Below are 18,781 nucleotides of genomic sequence, written 5' to 3'. Positions count from 1 at the left end.
ATTAAAAATTTGAAAAAAACTTCTATTACTGAAAAAGAATTGTTCAATATACTGCTAGTGTGTACTTAAGTAAATGCACAGTAGTTCCTTGAAAGTTCGTGTCATCGTAAGCTAATATGTACGAGATATGATTCTCGAAACGTCGTTGCTCCTCAACATAAACAAATATCAGCTGATCAAGACATCAAAACATCAACTAACGACACAGTAATTTCATCAAACAAACAAACAGTTAAGAAATTAAATATTACATATTTAAACGTCACCTGTCTCAAAAACGTTAATAAGCACGTAACATTTACACTAGGCCTACTGTAAGCCTACGACTCCGTACGAGTTTAGATTTAAATTTGTTATCGAAAAGAATTGAACGCTGGTCTGGGTTGACGATGAATACTGATCCTGGAAAGCATTAATTATGGTCATAATAGAACAACTGTAACCTCCAACGTCACTTTTAATATAACATGATATTAAAAAGTCCTGGTCCTGACGGGAAAATGTAATACAACTCACTTAGAATGCAGCTAAAGCCTGGAGTTGAACGAGTAAGCGGCGTGAAGTCCCCAGTGTTATTCCATCCGGAACTCATCGGGGAATCATTTCAGTGATAATACCCGATGAGTTCAGGATGGCGTTATTCTATAGTTTTCCTTTATTTATGCGGACAAGACGACCAAACCAAGTGCGTTTATAATTTCTATTCCGTATAAACTTCATACGGCAATTTTTACGGACCTGTTGATGTTAATGCAGGCTTTAAAAGACATCATCAAGATGACTCGCGCAAAATTAATATAAAACCAGTTGATCTGTAATGATTTTAATGCTTATAACTATGTATGCCGTTCCGATCCATCTGTTCAACCGTGCTAAACGGAAAGGAAACACCTGGCCTTGCGTCATCAAAACAGGCAGCCTATTTATAGGAAATTACCCCAGTCGAGTGGAAAAATACTGAGAAGGTCGAAAAAATAGGCCATTTTCAAAACAATATTGTGTCCGTTCTGCTAAAGATATCGAAAAACTAAACAGACTGTTTTCTTCAGGAAACATTTATCTCTTTGTATGAGCGTTGTATATATCTGTGGATTTTTTTCTGAATTTTGAGGGCGATTTAAACAGAACCTCTCGGTCAAAATCTCGATTTTGGCATGTTTGACCCAAAATATCTCACAAAAACGATTTTCCACAGGGATACCGGATACACCCAGACCTAGATCGAGCCGAGTTTTACAATGGCTCAAAGTATCAACCGAATTGTATGTGTCAATTTTTCTGTCCTCAAATCGCTATTATATCCGGCAAAATAGGCGAATTAGCTCGTATTATCATTACGTTCCGTAAGGAACGATAACTCTAATGAGTTATCGCCCCTCACTATACTTCATTCTTTATTAATGATTTTTGCAGTGTTCTTTGTGCAGAATATATGGACAAAGCCTGTCTGCCCGTGTCAAACGGTTGTGTACACAAAAAAAAAATGGACAATGGTATATTGATTCTATTGTTGTAAACCAAGAGTTAAACAGTAACTATCTACTAACGTGTAAGTAATACACACATCTTATACTAGCTTTTATCTGTCTTACACGTGTTACAACACTGGTAGGTTTTCAAGTATGTGGGTCATACAGAGGGCAATTGTCTAATGTAGCTGTATAATGAATTAACTCAGTAAGTTAGGATTTTATTTTGCATATGCCCTTGGTGATTCTATTTTCAATACAGATATGTATTTCAATGAATACAAAGTCAGAACAGGACCACACACATATATGTACGAATTCACGTATTCAAATAAATACACACATATTCATGAAAGCATATAAATATGTAAATATTTTCACTCAATCGTTATACAGTAGAACTCGTACCTAAGTCGGTTAAATTCCTTTTGTTTATTTATTGCTTTCAATATTTTGGAGTCTGCTTGTGTGAAATTATATTGAATATTTTAAAGAAAAATGTATTATAAGAACACATTCGAATGTCGGAACAGCTGGGGATATTCTCTTTCCAATGGTTTATATTTGGTAGTATAATCGATGAATTTGTTCGCTCTAACTTTTCCCAACAATATTTTTGGAGTTTGATGTTGAGTATACGGTAGCATCGATACATTAGATATTGTGTGTAGCTTAGTGATAGCGGTAACTCGTGTCTGTGGTACGTATACCTTAGTGATAGTGGTAACTCGTGTCTGTGGTACGTATACCTTAGTGATAGTGGTAACTCGTGTCTGTGGTACGTATACCTTAGTGATAGTGGTAACTCGTGTCTGTGGTACGTATACCTTAGTGATAGCGGTAACTCGTGTCTGTGGTACGTATACCTTAGTGATAGTGGTAACTCGTGTCTGTGGTACGTATACCTTAGTGATAGTGGTAACTCGTGTCTGTGGTACGTATACCTTAGTGATAGTGGTAACTCGTGTCTGTGGTACGTATACCTTAGTGATAGTGGTAACTCGTGTCTGTGGTACGTATACCTTAGTGATAGTGGTAACTCGTGTCTGTGGTACGTATACCTTAGTGATAGTGGTAACTCGTGTCTGTGGTACGTATACCTTAGTGATAGTGGTAACTCGTGTCTGTGGTACGTATACCTTAGTGATAGTGGTAACTCGTGTCTGTGGTACGTATACCTTAGTGATAGTGGTAACTCGTGTCTGTGGTACGTATACCTTAGTGATAGTGGTAACTCGTGTCTGTGGTACGTATACCTTTAGTGATAGTGGTAACTCGTGTCTGTCTGTGGTACGTATACCTTAGTGATAGTGGTAACTCGTGTCTGTGGTACGTATACCTTAGTGATAGTGGTAACTCGTGTCTGTGGTACGTATACCTTAGTGATAGTGGTAACTCGTGTCTGTGGTACGTATACCTTAGTGATAGTGGTAACTCGTGTCTGTGGTACGTATACCTTAGTGATAGTGGTAACTCGTGTCTGTGGTACGTATACCTTAGTGATAGTGGTAACTCGTGTCTGTCTGTGGTACGTATACCTTAGTGATAGTGGTAACTCGTGTCTGTGGTACGTATACCTTAGTGATAGTGGTAACTCGTGTCTGTCTGTCGTACGTATACCTTAGTGATAGTGGTAACTCGTGTCTGTGGTACGTATACCTTAGTGATAGTGGTAACTCGTGTCTGTGGTACGTATACCTTAGTGATAGTGGTAACTCGTGTCTGTGGTACGTATACCTTAGTGATAGTGGTAACTCGTGTCTGTGGTACGTATACCTTAGTGATAGTGGTAACTCGTGTCTGTGGTACGTATACCTTAGTGATAGTGGTAACTCGTGTCTGTGGTACGTATACCTTAGTGATAGTGGTAACTCGTGTCTGTGGTACGTATACCTTAGTGATAGTGGTAACTCGTGTCTGTGGTACGTATACCTTAGTGATAGTGGTAACTCGTGTCTGTGGTACGTATACCTTAGTGATAGTGGTAACTCGTGTCTGTGGTACGTATACCTTAGTGATAGTGGTAACTCGTGTCTGTGGTACGTATACCTTAGTGATAGTGGTAACTCGTGTCTGTGGTACGTATACCTTAGTGATAGTGGTAACTCGTGTCTGTGGTACGTATACCTTAGTGATAGTGGTAACTCGTGTCTGTGGTACGTATACCTTAGTGATAGTGGTAACTCGTGTCTGTGGTACGTATACCTTAGTGATAGTGGTAACTCGTGTCTGTGGTACGTATACCTTAGTGATAGTGGTAACTCGTGTCTGTGGTACGTATACCTTAGTGATAGTGGTAACTCGTGTCTGTGGTACGTATACCTTAGTGATAGTGGTAACTCGTGTCTGTGGTACGTATACCTTAGTGATAGTGGTAACTCGTGTCTGTGGTACGTATACCTTAGTGATAGTGGTAACTCGTGTCTGTGGTACGTATACCTTAGTGATAGTGGTAACTCGTGTCTGTCTGTGGTACGTATACCTTAGTGATAGTGGTAACTCGTGTCTGTGGTACGTATACCTTAGTGATAGTGGTAACTCGTGTCTGTGGTAAGTATACCTTAATGGAAGTGATAAGTTTGTGTTATGCTCTGTCGTATTATGAATTATAGAAGATCGATAATATTGATTGTCTAAGGCGACAGGAGTTAGGCCGATTGGTATTCTATATGAGGGTAAACGACAGATCGATCATCCGTTATACTCGTATAATTGATATACATCTCCATCGGTATCCTGTATCGCACTCCACTCGCAGTGAGCTGGATGGCATGATAACGGTTCGATGGAGTAGTTTATAACACAATTTTCAAAGCGGATGCCTCTGCTATAAAGTATAATCTGACAGGTTAAATGTGTCAAGTGTGCGTCAGTGTGTAAGGAATAAAGCATCATAGAGTGACAAATTGTGATTAATGTTATAACAGCTTATTTCAAGGTAAGTGTTTAGCGATAGCGTTAGAATAAATATAGAATCTTTACATGTCTATATAGACAATTATATAATGACAATAATGTTCAAAAATGATAAAACTTAGATTTATAAGGAATCACCAGGGTGATATCGTGTTTTTCCCACCTGTATATCCATGCATTCAGACAGATAAACAAACAGAAACTCAACAGAGGCAATTAAAACAGTGTCCGGTCTGTAGTATAGTTATCATAAACAGTGTCCAGTCTGTAGTATAGTTATCATAAACAGTGTCCAGTCTGTAGTATAACTATCATAAACAGTGTCCAGTCTGTAGTATAGTTATCATAGACAGTGTCCAGTCTGTAGTATAACTATCATAAACAGTGTCCAGTCTGTAGTATAACTATCATAAACAGTGTCCAGTCTGTAGTATAACTATCATCAACAGTGTCCAGTCTGTAGTATAACTATCATAAACAGTGTCCAGTCTGTAGTATAGTTATCATAAACAGTGTCCAGTCTGTAGTATAGTTATCATAAACAGTGTCCAGTCTGTAGTATAGTTATCATAAACAGTGTCCAGTCTGTAGTATAACTATCATAAACAGTGTCCAGTCTGTAGTATAGTTATCATAAACAGTGTCCAGTCTGTAGTATAGTTATCATAAACAGTGTCCAGTCTGTAGTATAACTATCATAAACAGTGTCCAGTCTGTAGTATAACTATCATAAACAGTGTCCAGTCTGTAGTATAACTATCATAAACAGTGTCCAGTCTGTAGTATAACTATCATAAACAGTGTCCAGTCTGTAGTATAGTTATCATAAACAGTGTCCAGTCTGTAGTATAACTATCATAAACAGTGTCCAGTCTGTAGTATAACTATCATAAACAGTGTCCAGTCTGTAGTATAACTATCATAAACAGTGTCCAGTCTGTAGTATAGTTATCATAAACAGTGTCCAGTCTGTAGTATAGTTATCATAAACAGTGTCCAGTCTGTAGTATAGTTATCATAAACAGTGTCCAGTCTGTAGTATAACTATCATAAACAGTGTCCAGTCTGTAGTATAACTATCATAAACAGTGTCCAGTCTGTAGTATAGTTATCATAAACAGTGTCCAGTCTGTAGTATAGTTATCATAAACAGTGTCCAGTCTGTAGTATAGTTATCATAAACAGTGTCCAGTCTGTAGTATAACTATCATAAACAGTGTCCAGTCTGTAGTATAGTTATCATAAACAGTGTCCAGTCTGTAGTATAACTATCATAAACAGTGTCCAGTCTGTAGTATAGTTATCATAAACAGTGTCCAGTCTGTAGTATAACTATCATAAACAGTGTCCAGTCTGTAGTATAGTTATCATAAACAGTGTCCAGTCTGTAGTATAGTTATCATAAACAGTGTCCAGTCTGTAGTATAACTATCATAAACAGTGTCCAGTCTGTAGTATAACTATCATAAACAGTGTCCAGTCTGTAGTATAACTTATCATAAACAGTGTCCAGTCTGTAGTATAACTATCATAAACAGTGTCCAGTCTGTAGTATAGTTATCATAAACAGTGTCCAGTCTGTAGTATAACTATCATAAACAGTGTCCAGTCTGTAGTATAACTATCATAAACAGTGTCCAGTCTGTAGTATAACTATCATAAACAGTGTCCAGTCTGTAGTATAACTATCATAAACAGTGTCCAGTCTGTAGTATAACTATCATAAACAGTGTCCAGTCTGTAGTATAACTATCATAAACAGTGTCCAGTCTGTAGTATAACTATCATAAACAGTGTCCAGTCTGTAGTATAACTATCATAAACAGTGTCCAGTCTGTAGTATAGTTATCATAAACAGTGTCCAGTCTGTAGTATAACTATCATAAACAGTGTCCAGTCTGTAGTATAACTTATCATAAACAGTGTCCAGTCTGTAGTATAACTATCATAAACAGTGTCCAGTCTGTAGTATAACTATCATAAACAGTGTCCAGTCTGTAGTATAACTATCATAAACAGTGTCCAGTCTGTAGTATACCTATCATAAACAGTGTCCAGTCTGTAGTATAGTTATCATAAACAGTGTCCAGTCTGTAGTATAACTATCATAAACAGTGTCCAGTCTGTAGTATAACTATCATAAACAGTGTCCAGTCTGTAGTATAACTATCATAAACAGTGTCCAGTCTGTAGTATACTATCATAAACAGTGTCCAGTCTGTAGTATAACTTATCATAAACAGTGTCCAGTCTGTAGTATAACTATCATAAACAGTGTCCAGTCTGTAGTATAGTTATCATAAACAGTGTCCAGTCTGTAGTATTGTTATCATAAACAGTGTCCAGTCTGTAGTATAACTATCATAAACAGTGTCCAGTCTGTAGTATAACTATCATAAACAGTGTCCAGTCTGTAGTATAACTATCATAAACAGTGTCCAGTCTGTAGTATAGTATCATAAACAGTGTCCAGTCTGTAGTATAACTATCATAAACAGTGTCCAGTCTGTAGTATAGTTATCATAAACAGTGTCCAGTCTGTAGTATAACTATCATAAACAGTGTCCAGTCTGTAGTATAACTATCATAAACAGTGTCCAGTCTGTAGTAGTTATCATAAACAGTGTCCAGTCTGTAGTATAGTTATCATAAACAGTGTCCAGTCTGTAGTATAACTATCATAAACAGTGTCCAGTCTGTAGTATAACTATCATAAACAGTGTCCAGTCTGTAGTATAGTTATCATAAACAGTGTCCAGTCTGTAGTATAACTATCATAAACAGTGTCCAGTCTGTAGTATAACTATCATAAACAGTGTCCAGTCTGTAGTATAACTATCATAAACAGTGTCCAGTCTGTAGTATAGTTATCATAAACAGTGTCCAGTCTGTAGTATAGTATCATAAACAGTGTCCAGTCTGTAGTATAACTATCATAAACAGTGTCCAGTCTGTAGTATACGTATCATAAACAGTGTCCAGTCTGTAGTATAACTTATCATAAACAGTGTCCAGTCTGTAGTATAACTATCATAAACAGTGTCCAGTCTGTAGTATAACTTATCATAAACAGTGTCCAGTCTGTAGTATAACTATCATAATCCAGTCTGTAGTATAGTTATCATAAACAGTGTCCAGTCTGTAGTATAACTATCATAAACAGTGTCCAGTCTGTAGTATAACTATCATAAACAGTGTCCAGTCTGTAGTATAACTATCATAAACAGTGTCCAGTCTGTAGTATAACTATCATAAACAGTGTCCAGTCTGTAGTATAGTTATCATAAACAGTGTCCAGTCTGTAGTATAACTATCATAAACAGTGTCCAGTCTGTAGTATAACTATCATAAACAGTGTCCAGTCTGTAGTATAACTATCATAAACAGTGTCCAGTCTGTAGTATAACTATCATAAACAGTGTCCAGTCTGTAGTATAACTATCATAAACAGTGTCCAGTCTGTAGTATAACTATCATAAACAGTGTCCAGTCTGTAGTATACTATCATAAACAGTGTCCAGTCTGTAGTATAGTTATCATAAACAGTGTCCAGTCTGTAGTATAACTATCATAAACAGTGTCCAGTCTGTAGTATAGTTATCATAAACAGTGTCCAGTCTGTAGTATAGTTATCATAAACAGTGTCCAGTCTGTAGTATAACTATCATAAACAGTGTCCAGTCTGTAGTATAGTTATCATAAACAGTGTCCAGTCTGTAGTATAGTTATCATAAACAGTGTCCAGTCTGTAGTATAACTATCATAAACAGTGTCCAGTCTGTAGTATAACTATCATAAACAGTGTCCAGTCTGTAGTATAGTTATCATAAACAGTGTCCAGTCTGTAGTATAACTATCATAAACAGTGTCCAGTCTGTAGTATAACTATCATAAACAGTGTCCAGTCTGTAGTATAACTATCATAAACAGTGTCCAGTCTGTAGTATAACTATCATAAACAGTGTCCAGTCTGTAGTATAACTATCATAAACAGTGTCCAGTCTGTAGTATAGTTATCATAAACAGTGTCCAGTCTGTAGTATACTATCATAAACAGTGTCCAGTCTGTAGTATACTATCATAAACAGTGTCCAGTCTGTAGTATACTATCATAAACAGTGTCCAGTCTGTAGTATAACTATCATAAACAGTGTCCAGTCTGTAGTATAGTTATCATAAACAGTGTCCAGTCTGTAGTATAACTATCATAAACAGTGTCCAGTCTGTAGTATAACTATCATAAACAGTGTCCAGTCTGTAGTATAACTATCATAAACAGTGTCCAGTCTGTAGTATAACTATCATAAACAGTGTCCAGTCTGTAGTATAACTATCATAAACAGTGTCCAGTCTGTAGTATAGTTATCATAAACAGTGTCCAGTCTGTAGTATACTATCATAAACAGTGTCCAGTCTGTAGTATAACTATCATAAACAGTGTCCAGTCTGTAGTATAACTATCATAAACAGTGTCCAGTCTGTAGTATAGTTATCATAAACAGTGTCCAGTCTGTAGTATAACTATCATAAACAGTGTCCAGTCTGTAGTATAACTATCATAAACAGTGTCCAGTCTGTAGTATAGTTATCATAAACAGTGTCCAGTCTGTAGTATAACTATCATAAACAGTGTCCAGTCTGTAGTATAGTTATCATAAACAGTGTCCAGTCTGTAGTATAGCTATCATAAACAGTGTCCAGTCTGTAGTATAACTTATCATAAACAGTGTCCAGTCTGTAGTATAACTATCATAAATTGTCCATTTTTTTTTATATAAAAAATTTAAAAGTTTTTCCAGTCGTGTAAACAAGAAAAAACAGGCCCCCCATCTGTTAAAAAAGATAACAAGTGTCCAACCTTTTATAAATAAAAAAAACCCCTGTCCGGGCGTTTTATAACTAAACAAATTCCACCCGAAAAATTACATTTTAGATGGGAATTTAGTGAAAAATTTGTGATTGTTTTTGTCCATAATTTAAAAAAAAAACCAAAAAAAACGGGTTTTTTTTAAAAATTTTGGAGTTTTAAAAACCCTATTCGTGCACAGTAAGGGGGGTTTCACAGGCGACATAAAATTTCAAAAAAAAATATTATAAAAAACCTTCGGTAACAAAAAATATATTAACTAAAAAAAAATTAAAAAATTTGTTCAAAAAGGTTTTTATTAATTCGATAACCACTTTTAATTTTTTAATTTAAAAAAACCCCTTATTAAATTATTATTTTTTTAATTCACTTGAATTTATTCCCCAAAACGGACCAAGGAAAAAAAAAACCCTATTCCCAATCCCCCTACAATTATGGTGATTGGGAAGGGTTTACAAAATTTAAAGGGCGTTATTAACCCCTTTTAAAAAAATTTAAAAACCTTTAAAAATTTTTAAAAAATGTAAATTTAACTGATTTGGGTTTTCCGACATTCACTAAAAAGTTGAATGTGTGTGACTTAAGGAATCACCTGTGTCGACAGTAACGCTAGATAAACGGTTTTCGGATAGGCCCCATCATCATGTTCCGACAGGCCCCACCATCATGTTCCGACAGGCCCCATCATCACGTTCTGACAGGCCCCATCATCACGTTCTGACAGGCCCCATCATCATGTTCTGACAGGCCTCATCATCATGTTCCGATAGGCCCCATCATCATGTTCCGACAGGCCCCATCATCACGTTCTGACAGGCCCCATCACCACGTTCTGACAGGCCCCATCATCACGTTCCGATAGGCCCCATCATCATGTTCCGACAGGCCCCATCATCATGTTCCGACAGGCCCCATCATCACGTTCTGACAGGCCCCATCATCATGTTCTGACAGGCCCCATCATCATGTTCCGACAGGCCTCATCATCATGTTCCGATAGGCCCCATCATCATGTTCCGACAGGCCCCATCATCACGTTCTGACAGGCCCCATCATCATGTTCCGACAGGCCCCATCATCACGTTCCGATAGGCCCCATCATCATGTTCCGACAGGCCCCATCATCACGTTCTGACAGGCCCCATCATCATGTTCCGACAGGCCCCATCATCACGTTCCGATAGGCCCCATCATCATGTTCCGACAGGCCCCATCATCATGTTCCGACAGGCCCCATCATCATGTTCCGACAGGCCCCATCATCATGTTCTGACAGGCCCCATCATCATGTTCCGACAGGCCCCATCATCATGTTCTGACAGGCCCCATCATCATGTTCCGATAGGCCCCATCATCATGTTCCGACAGGCCCCATCATCATGTTCTGACAGGCCCCATCATCATGTTCCGACAGGCCCCATCATCATGTTCCGACAGGCCCCATCATCATGTTCTGACAGGCCCCATCATCATGTTCTGACAGGCCCCATCATCATGTTCCGACAGGCCCCATCATCATGTTCTGACAGGCCCCATCATCATGTTCGATAGGCCCCATCATCATGTTCTGACAGGCCCCATCATCATGTTCTGACAGGCCCCATCATCATGTTCCGACAGGCCCCATCATCATGTTCCGATAGGCCCCATCATCATGTTCCGATAGGCCCCATCATCATGTTCCGACAGGCCCCATCATCATGTTCCGATAGGCCCCATCATCATGTTCCGATAGGCCCCATCATCATGTTCCGATAGGCCCCATCATCATGTTCCGACAGGCCACATCATCATGTTCCGATAGGCCCCATCATCATGTTCGGACAGGCCCCATCATCATGTTCGGACAGGCCCCACCATCATGTTCCGACAGGCCTCATCATCATGTTCCGATAGGCCCCATCATCATGTTCCGATAGGCCCCATCATCATGTTCGATAGGCCCCATCATCATGTTCCGATAGGCCACAAAACATTAAGGCAAGAGCTGTCGCTCACGACTATGATATGGAGAACTAGAAAAAATTCGACCTATAGTCAGGGGCGCCTTAGTATATACATACATCGAAATTAAACCACCTGAACGTTAATTATCATTATTAATTATTTATGGTTAATTCACGGTGAATGAATTCGCTGATGAATGATGGCCTGATGTCCACCTAATTAGGAATATACACCAGGAGTTTAGTAGAACGTGTCGATATTTTCAGGGACCAGACTTATCTGCTGAGTCCAAGTAAAACCACATTTCAGTGTGCATCAGTACAGGGGTTTTATCACGTATTGGTTGTACTAGTTAATATAAATACTAATATAAATATAAATAGATACACATCTCGGTAATCAAACTCTATTAATTCATTACATAAAGAATAACTAGGATAGAAAAAAGTGTTAGTTACAATGAGACTGTTTTTATCTCAAGTAGTCGGCTAATATAGCCATTTGCTTGTAATCTTAGTTATATATCACTAATACCAAAAACAATTCAGCGGGCTGAAGTTAGCAGCGGATTCGTTATTCGAATCCCCAATCACATATTAAAAGAAAAATACTTATATGTAACTGAATCTCTAATCCACGGCTGAACCGGATTTGTTATTTGAATCCAATCGTTAAAACGTCAATAAAAAGAAACATCATTTAAACATAAAAAACTGAATCCCCAATCCGCTGCTGGCAGCGGATTCGTTATTCGAATCCCCAATAACGAATAACGAATCCGCTGCTAACTTCAGCCCGCTAAACAATTCATTCTCAAATGTGATAGGGTATATTGTATAGTTAATTCACTTAAAGATATTGCATTTTCAAAACGACCAAGGAACATAGGAAACCTATTGCCAATCCTACATGACTGTATAGGACTTACGTGGTAAGGCTTACAACCCTTGTAAACCGGGCGTTCAATCTACACCCTAAAACATCCTACATCCTACATGACTGTATAGGACTGATGTGGTAATGCTTACAAACCTTGTAAACCGGGCGTTCAATCTACACCCTAAAACATCCTACATCCTACATGACTGTATAGGACTTACATGGTACAGCGTACACACCTTGTAAACCGGGCGTTCAATCTACACCCTAAAACATCCTACATCCTACATGACTGTATAGGACTTACCTGGTAAAGCTTACAAACCTTGTAAACCGGGCGTTCAATCTACACCCTAAAACATCCTACATCCTACATGACTGTATAGGACTGATGTGGCAAAGCTTACAAACCTTGTAAACCGGGCGTTCAATCTACACCCTAAAACATCCTACATCCTACATGACTGTATAGGACTTACATGGTAAAGCTTACAAACCTTGTAAACCGGGCGTTCAATCTACACCCTAAAACATCCTACATCCTACATGACTGTATAGGACTGATGTGGTAACACTTACAAACCTTGTAAACCGGGCGTTCAATCTACACCCTAAAACATCCTACATCCTATATGACTGTATAGGACTTACGTGGTACAGCTTACAAACCTTGTAAACCGGGCGTTCAATCTACACCCTAAAACATCCTACATCCTACATGACTGTATAGGACTGACGTGGTAAAGGGAACAAACCTTGTAAACCGGGCGTTCAATCTACACCCTAAAACATCCTACATCCTACATGACTGTATAGGACTGATGTGGTACAGCTTACAAACCTTGTAAACCGGGCGTTCAATCTACACCCTAAAACATCCTACATCCTACATGACTGTATAGGACTGACGTGGTAAAGGGAACAAACCTTGTAAACCGGGCGTTCAATCTACACCCTAAAACATCCTACATCCTACATGACTGTATAGGACTGATGTGGTAACACTTACAAACCTTGTAAACCGGGCGTTCAATCTACACCCTAAAACATCCTACATCCTACATGACTGTATAGGACTGATGTGGTACAGCTTACAAACCTTGTAAACCGGGCGTTCAATCTACACCCTAAAACATCCTACATCCTACATGACTGTATAGGACTGATGTAGTAAAGGGAACAAACCTTGTAAACCGGGCGTTCAATCTACACCCTAAAACATCCTACATCCTACATGACTGTATAGGACTTACATGGTACAGCTTACACACCTTGTAAACCGGGCGTTCAATCTACACCCTAAAACATCCTACATCCTACATGACTGTATAGGACTGACGTGGTACAGCTTACAAACCTTGTAAACCGGGCGTTCAATCTACACCCTAAAACATCCTACATCCTACATGACTGTATAGGACTGATGTAGTAAAGGGAACAAACCTTGTAAACCGGGCGTTCAATCTACACCCTAAAACATCCTACATCCTACATGACTGTATAGGACTGCTGTGGTAAAGGGAACAAACCTTGTAAACCGGGCGTTCAATCTACACCCTAAAACATCCTACATCCTACATGACTGTATAGGACTGACGTGGTACAGCTTACAAACCTTGTAAACCGGGCGTTCAATCTACACCCTAAAACATCCTACATCCTACATGACTGTATAGGACTGCTGTGGTAAAGGGAACAAACCTTGTAAACCGGGCGTTCAATCTACACCCTAAAACATCCTACATCCTACATGACTGTATAGGACTGACGTGGTAAAGGGAACAAACCTTGTAAACCGGGCGGTCAATCTACACCCTAAAACATCCTACATCCTACATGACTGTATAGGACTGATGTGGTAACACTTACAAACCTTGTAAACCGGGCGTTCAATCTACACCCTAAAACATCCTACATCCTACATGACTGTATAGGACTGATGTAGTAAAGGGAACAAACCTTGTAAACCGGGCGTTCAATCTACACCCTAAAACATCCTACATCCTACATGACTGTATAGGACTGACGTGGTAAAGGGAACAAACCTTGTAAACCGGGCGTTCAATCTACACCCTAAAACATCCTACATCCTACATGACTGTATAGGACTGATGTGGTACAGCTTACAAACCTTGTAAACCGGGCGGTCAATCTACACCCTAAAACATCCTACATCCTACATGACTGTATAGGTCTGACGTGGTAAAGGGAACAAACCTTGTAAACCGGGCGTTCAATCTACACCCTAAAACATCCTACATCCTACATGACTGTATAGGACTTACATGGTACAGCTTACACACCTTGTAAACCGGGCGTTCAATCTACACCCTAAAACATCCTACATCCTACATGACTGTATAGGACTGATGTGGTACAGCTTACACACCTTGTAAGCCGGGCGTTCAATCTACACCCTAAAACATCCTACATCCTACATGACTGTATAGGACTGACGTGGTACAGCTTACAAACCTTGTAAACCGGGCGTTCAATCTACACCCTAAAACATCCTACATCCTACATGACTGTATAGGACTGACGTGGTAAAGGGAACAAACCTTGTAAACCGGGCGTTCAATCTACACCCTAAAACATCCTACATCCTACATGACTGTATAGGACTGATGTGGTACAGCTTACAAACCTTGTAAACCGGGCGTTCAATCTACACCCTAAAACATCCTACATCCTACATGACTGTATAGGACTGACGTAGTAAAGCTTACAAACCTTGTAAACCGGGCGTTCAATCTACACCCTAAAACATCCTACATCCTACATGACTGTATAGGACTGACGTGGTAATGCTTACAAACCTTGTAAACCGGGCGTTCAATCTACACCCTAAAACATCCTACATCCTACATGACTGTATAGGACTGATGTAGTAAAGGGAACAAACCTTGTAAACCGGGCGTTCAATCTACACCCTAAAACATCCTACATCCTACATGACTGTATAGGACTTACATGGTAAAGCTTACAAACCTTGTAAACCGGGCGTTCAATCTACACCCTAAAACATCCTACATCCTACATGACTGTATAGGACTGACGTGGTAAAGGGAACAAACCTTGTAAACCGGGCGTTCAATCTACACCCTAAAACATCCTACATCCTACATGACTGTATAGGACTGACGTGGTAATGCTTACAAACCTTGTAAACCGGGCGTTCAATCTACACCCTAAAACATCCTACATCCTACATGACTGTATAGGACTGATGTAGTAAAGGGAACAAACCTTGTAAACCGGGCGTTCAATCTACACCCTAAAACATCCTACATCCTACATGACTGTATAGGACTTACATGGTAAAGCTTACAAACCTTGTAAACCGGGCGTTCAATCTACACCCTAAAACATCCTACATCCTACATGACTGTATAGGACTGACGTGGTAAAGGGAACAAACCTTGTAAACCGGGCGTTCAATCTACACCCTAAAACATCCTACATCCTACATGACTGTATAGGACTTAAATGGTAAAGCTTACAAACCTTGTAAACCGGGCGGTCAATCTACACCCTAAAACATCCTACATCCTACATGACTGTATAGGACTGATGTAGTAAAGGGAACAAACCTTGTAAACCGGGCGTTCAATCTACACCCTAAAACATCCTACATCCTACATGACTGTATAGGACTTACATGGTAAAGCTTACAAACCTTGTAAACCGGGCGTTCAATCTACACCCTAAAACATCCTACATCCTACATGACTGTATAGGACTGACGTGGTAAAGGGAACAAACCTTGTAAACCGGGCGTTCAATCTACACCCTAAAACATCCTACATCCTACATGACTGTATAGGACTTAAATGGTAAAGCTTACAAACCTTGTAAACCGGGCGGTCAATCTACACCCTAAAACATCCTACATCCTACATGACTGTATAGGACTGACGTGGTAAAGGGAACAAACCTTGTAAACCGGGCGGTCAATCTACACCCTAAAACATTATATCAGCGAATCATTAGTTTAGTACTTTTTAAAAAGTTTATTGTTGATAAAAATCGCTATTGTCAACATCTATCAAAGGTAATCGATATCTTTAGAAAAGAGAACTGAACCTGGACTAAAAGCAAAAATATGTCACATTTTATAACAAAACGAGACACAAAGGTAGCTTTTATATTATGTACGAAACCAAGATATGAGTGAATAGGAAAATATTGATTTCCGTCCAGGTCTAGTTCCGAGATATGTCCTGGAGATCCTGATTCATGTCCGACCCGTTGTTCCTTGGTCTTCTGAAAGCCAGCCTCATAAGCAATCGATGTGGTAATAAAGAGATAATATAGAAATTCTGTTTATTCTGTATAGTTTTGAAGTCAATATAACCCATTACCTGTCCAGGTAAGAGCTTGTAAATATAGAACGACTATTTAAAGGAACTTTTAATAGGTTAGATCGATATGGCGATCAACAAAGAATAAATCAGACAGTCTGCCCCTGTCGGTAAATATATGATCGGCATGTTTAAATACATGTATTAATAGATAGCAATTAGTATGTCCTTTCTAAGCAGAGACAGATTATGCTCTTTACGTGGTTACAATGTGGTTTTTTTTCCTGATGATTACTCCACTTGTTTTACTTTACATTGGTATTTTAACATTAGCTACATACGAAAGTCACAATTTTTACAGTTTGAAATCTATCAAAATCAATTATATCATAAACAATATTAATCAAAAATAGTTTTCTTCAAATACTTAAGATGTTCAAGAAATTGTTTCTTTGTTCGTTTGACATCCATGTGTTCCTAAGATGTCATTTAAATTTGAACAATTATTTGTACCGACAAGCAAGAATAAAACATTTATTGATATAAAATTGATTTGCCTCAAATCAGGTTAAGTGCACCAAACTTATCAATATTTCTTCACGGAAATACATATATAATCGTACAAGTGCTGGTGTCGTCAAATCAAGATATACCCAGCATCAATTTTCGTATTAATAAAGTATTTTACATTAGCTGTTTTGACCATTTGATGATATTTAAAAACCATATGGATGCCTCCTGCAATGTCCAGTATTCAGTCGTTGTCTGACCTGAGCTGGGATTCTAAGGATACAAAGCCTTCATCATTAACTGTTAAAGTGTACAAACCCTACTTCATGTCTAACGTACAGGTTAACATTACTTTGTTCCAGTGTGTGAGGGGACAATCATGTGACTCCATGTCTGATGGTTCGGCTGCCGACTGCTGGTATACCTTTTGGTATGTCTGGTAAGTAATCATCCTTTATTCTTTTTCTATGTTTTTGGGAACAGTAACTCCTTTTGATATTTGAAAAAAAATTGTGTTTGAGACACGTTTTCTTAATCAGTTTGAATACCTTTCAAAGAATGAAGTAAATGGACATCTACGATGTTGATTGACAAATAAATTTTCGTGACATTCGAGAAGGTAACACCAAACAAGTAAATAAACATATATTGTACAGTTGTTTCTAAAAACCAATATGAATCAATGTTGTTGTTTTTTTCACTTTCAGGGTGGCTTTCGGTTTATTTTTGATTGTTGTGATTACAATTTTAATCCTCTACTACAAACATAAATCAAAACGGAGAAACAGAGTACAACGAATCGGACGTAAGTACCATCTAATTATGTAGAATCTCACTATTATATATATATCTATATAAACAGATGTGTTACTGTATTATTTGATCCATGTAAAGATCTAAAATATTTATATAATATCATTTGATCACACAATATCTAGGTGTGGAACCAATCACGCCGAGGTTCTGATAGTCGTTAATACTGGTTTTAGTATTGTTTCCGTAACAAATATGTATTCAATGTATCCATTATTATCTGATTACAATACCATGAAGCGTATACATTGTATTAGGTTGATGTATGGCGTACTCATGCATCATTGATTGGCACAGAACATATCATCTATTTGATACTGGGCAATACGAGGAGAGTATTGAAATTTTGTGATTATTAAGCTTATACCACGGACTGTTGTTGGTCGTTGTGATGTATCTCGTTGTCTGATTTGCCAATAGTCGAGTCATGTTTCCAGCATGTATCATGGCGATAAATGAACGCAAAAATCGGTAAAACTAAAAAAAAAAAAAAAAAAGGGGAACTAATTAGAGCAAAACATGCACACATAAAACAACTGTAATACACCAGTTTTCCGGTAATTTGAACCCGTAACTCTGTCACATGTACCACAATGACATTCATACCTATCTTACAACTGTTTCTCAAAGTAATGAATTTTGATTATTTTTAAGCTGTTGCCTATACACAATGTACAAGTACCCACTTCGTCTTTATGGATACCGACCCAATCAATATACTAGTAAACAATCAGCACTATTTAGCTCTGGTGGAACTAAATGTAAATTTGATTGTCAATCGATACCAGTTCTATCATTATTTGTGCTTAGAAATATAACAATTGGTCTTCCTGTAAGCAGCATCACGAGGTTCGATTTGATATGCCCAAACAGAATCCCTAAATCAGCTCTAAACATTTTATTACTTTGGTTGCTCTAGATTACAGTGAAAATGTTCCTGCTCTGCAAACTAGGCAGTTCCTGGTACTACACGATACCTGTTGTAGTCCACTGTCTGATTTTATGTACTGATCATGCTCGATGGTTACTGTAACTGGTCATTCAATAAAAGAGGAACTTAATAAGGGCAGTTATGT

At 38.3% G+C, this 18,781-nt stretch overlaps 1 protein-coding gene across 1 annotated transcript in view; it reads left to right on the top strand.

Moving 5' to 3' along the window:
• LOC117343865 (myb-like protein K) overlaps window positions 1-18,781 on the top strand; it is a 49,601-nt gene that overhangs the window by 21,857 nt on the left and 8,963 nt on the right. The window contains exons 2-3 of the mRNA XM_033906411.1: window positions 17,255-17,331; window positions 17,600-17,697. Of these exons, the coding sequence (XP_033762302.1) occupies window positions 17,255-17,331; window positions 17,600-17,697 (175 nt within the window). The remainder of the gene's footprint in view (window positions 1-17,254; window positions 17,332-17,599; window positions 17,698-18,781) is intronic.

This window comes from Pecten maximus, chromosome 15 (assembly GCF_902652985.1).
Source record: "Pecten maximus chromosome 15, xPecMax1.1, whole genome shotgun sequence".
Taxonomy (NCBI): Eukaryota; Metazoa; Mollusca; class Bivalvia; order Pectinida; family Pectinidae; genus Pecten; species Pecten maximus.
The sequence above is the reverse complement of the archived record's forward strand: the minus strand, read 5'-3'. Positions and strand labels throughout refer to the sequence as shown.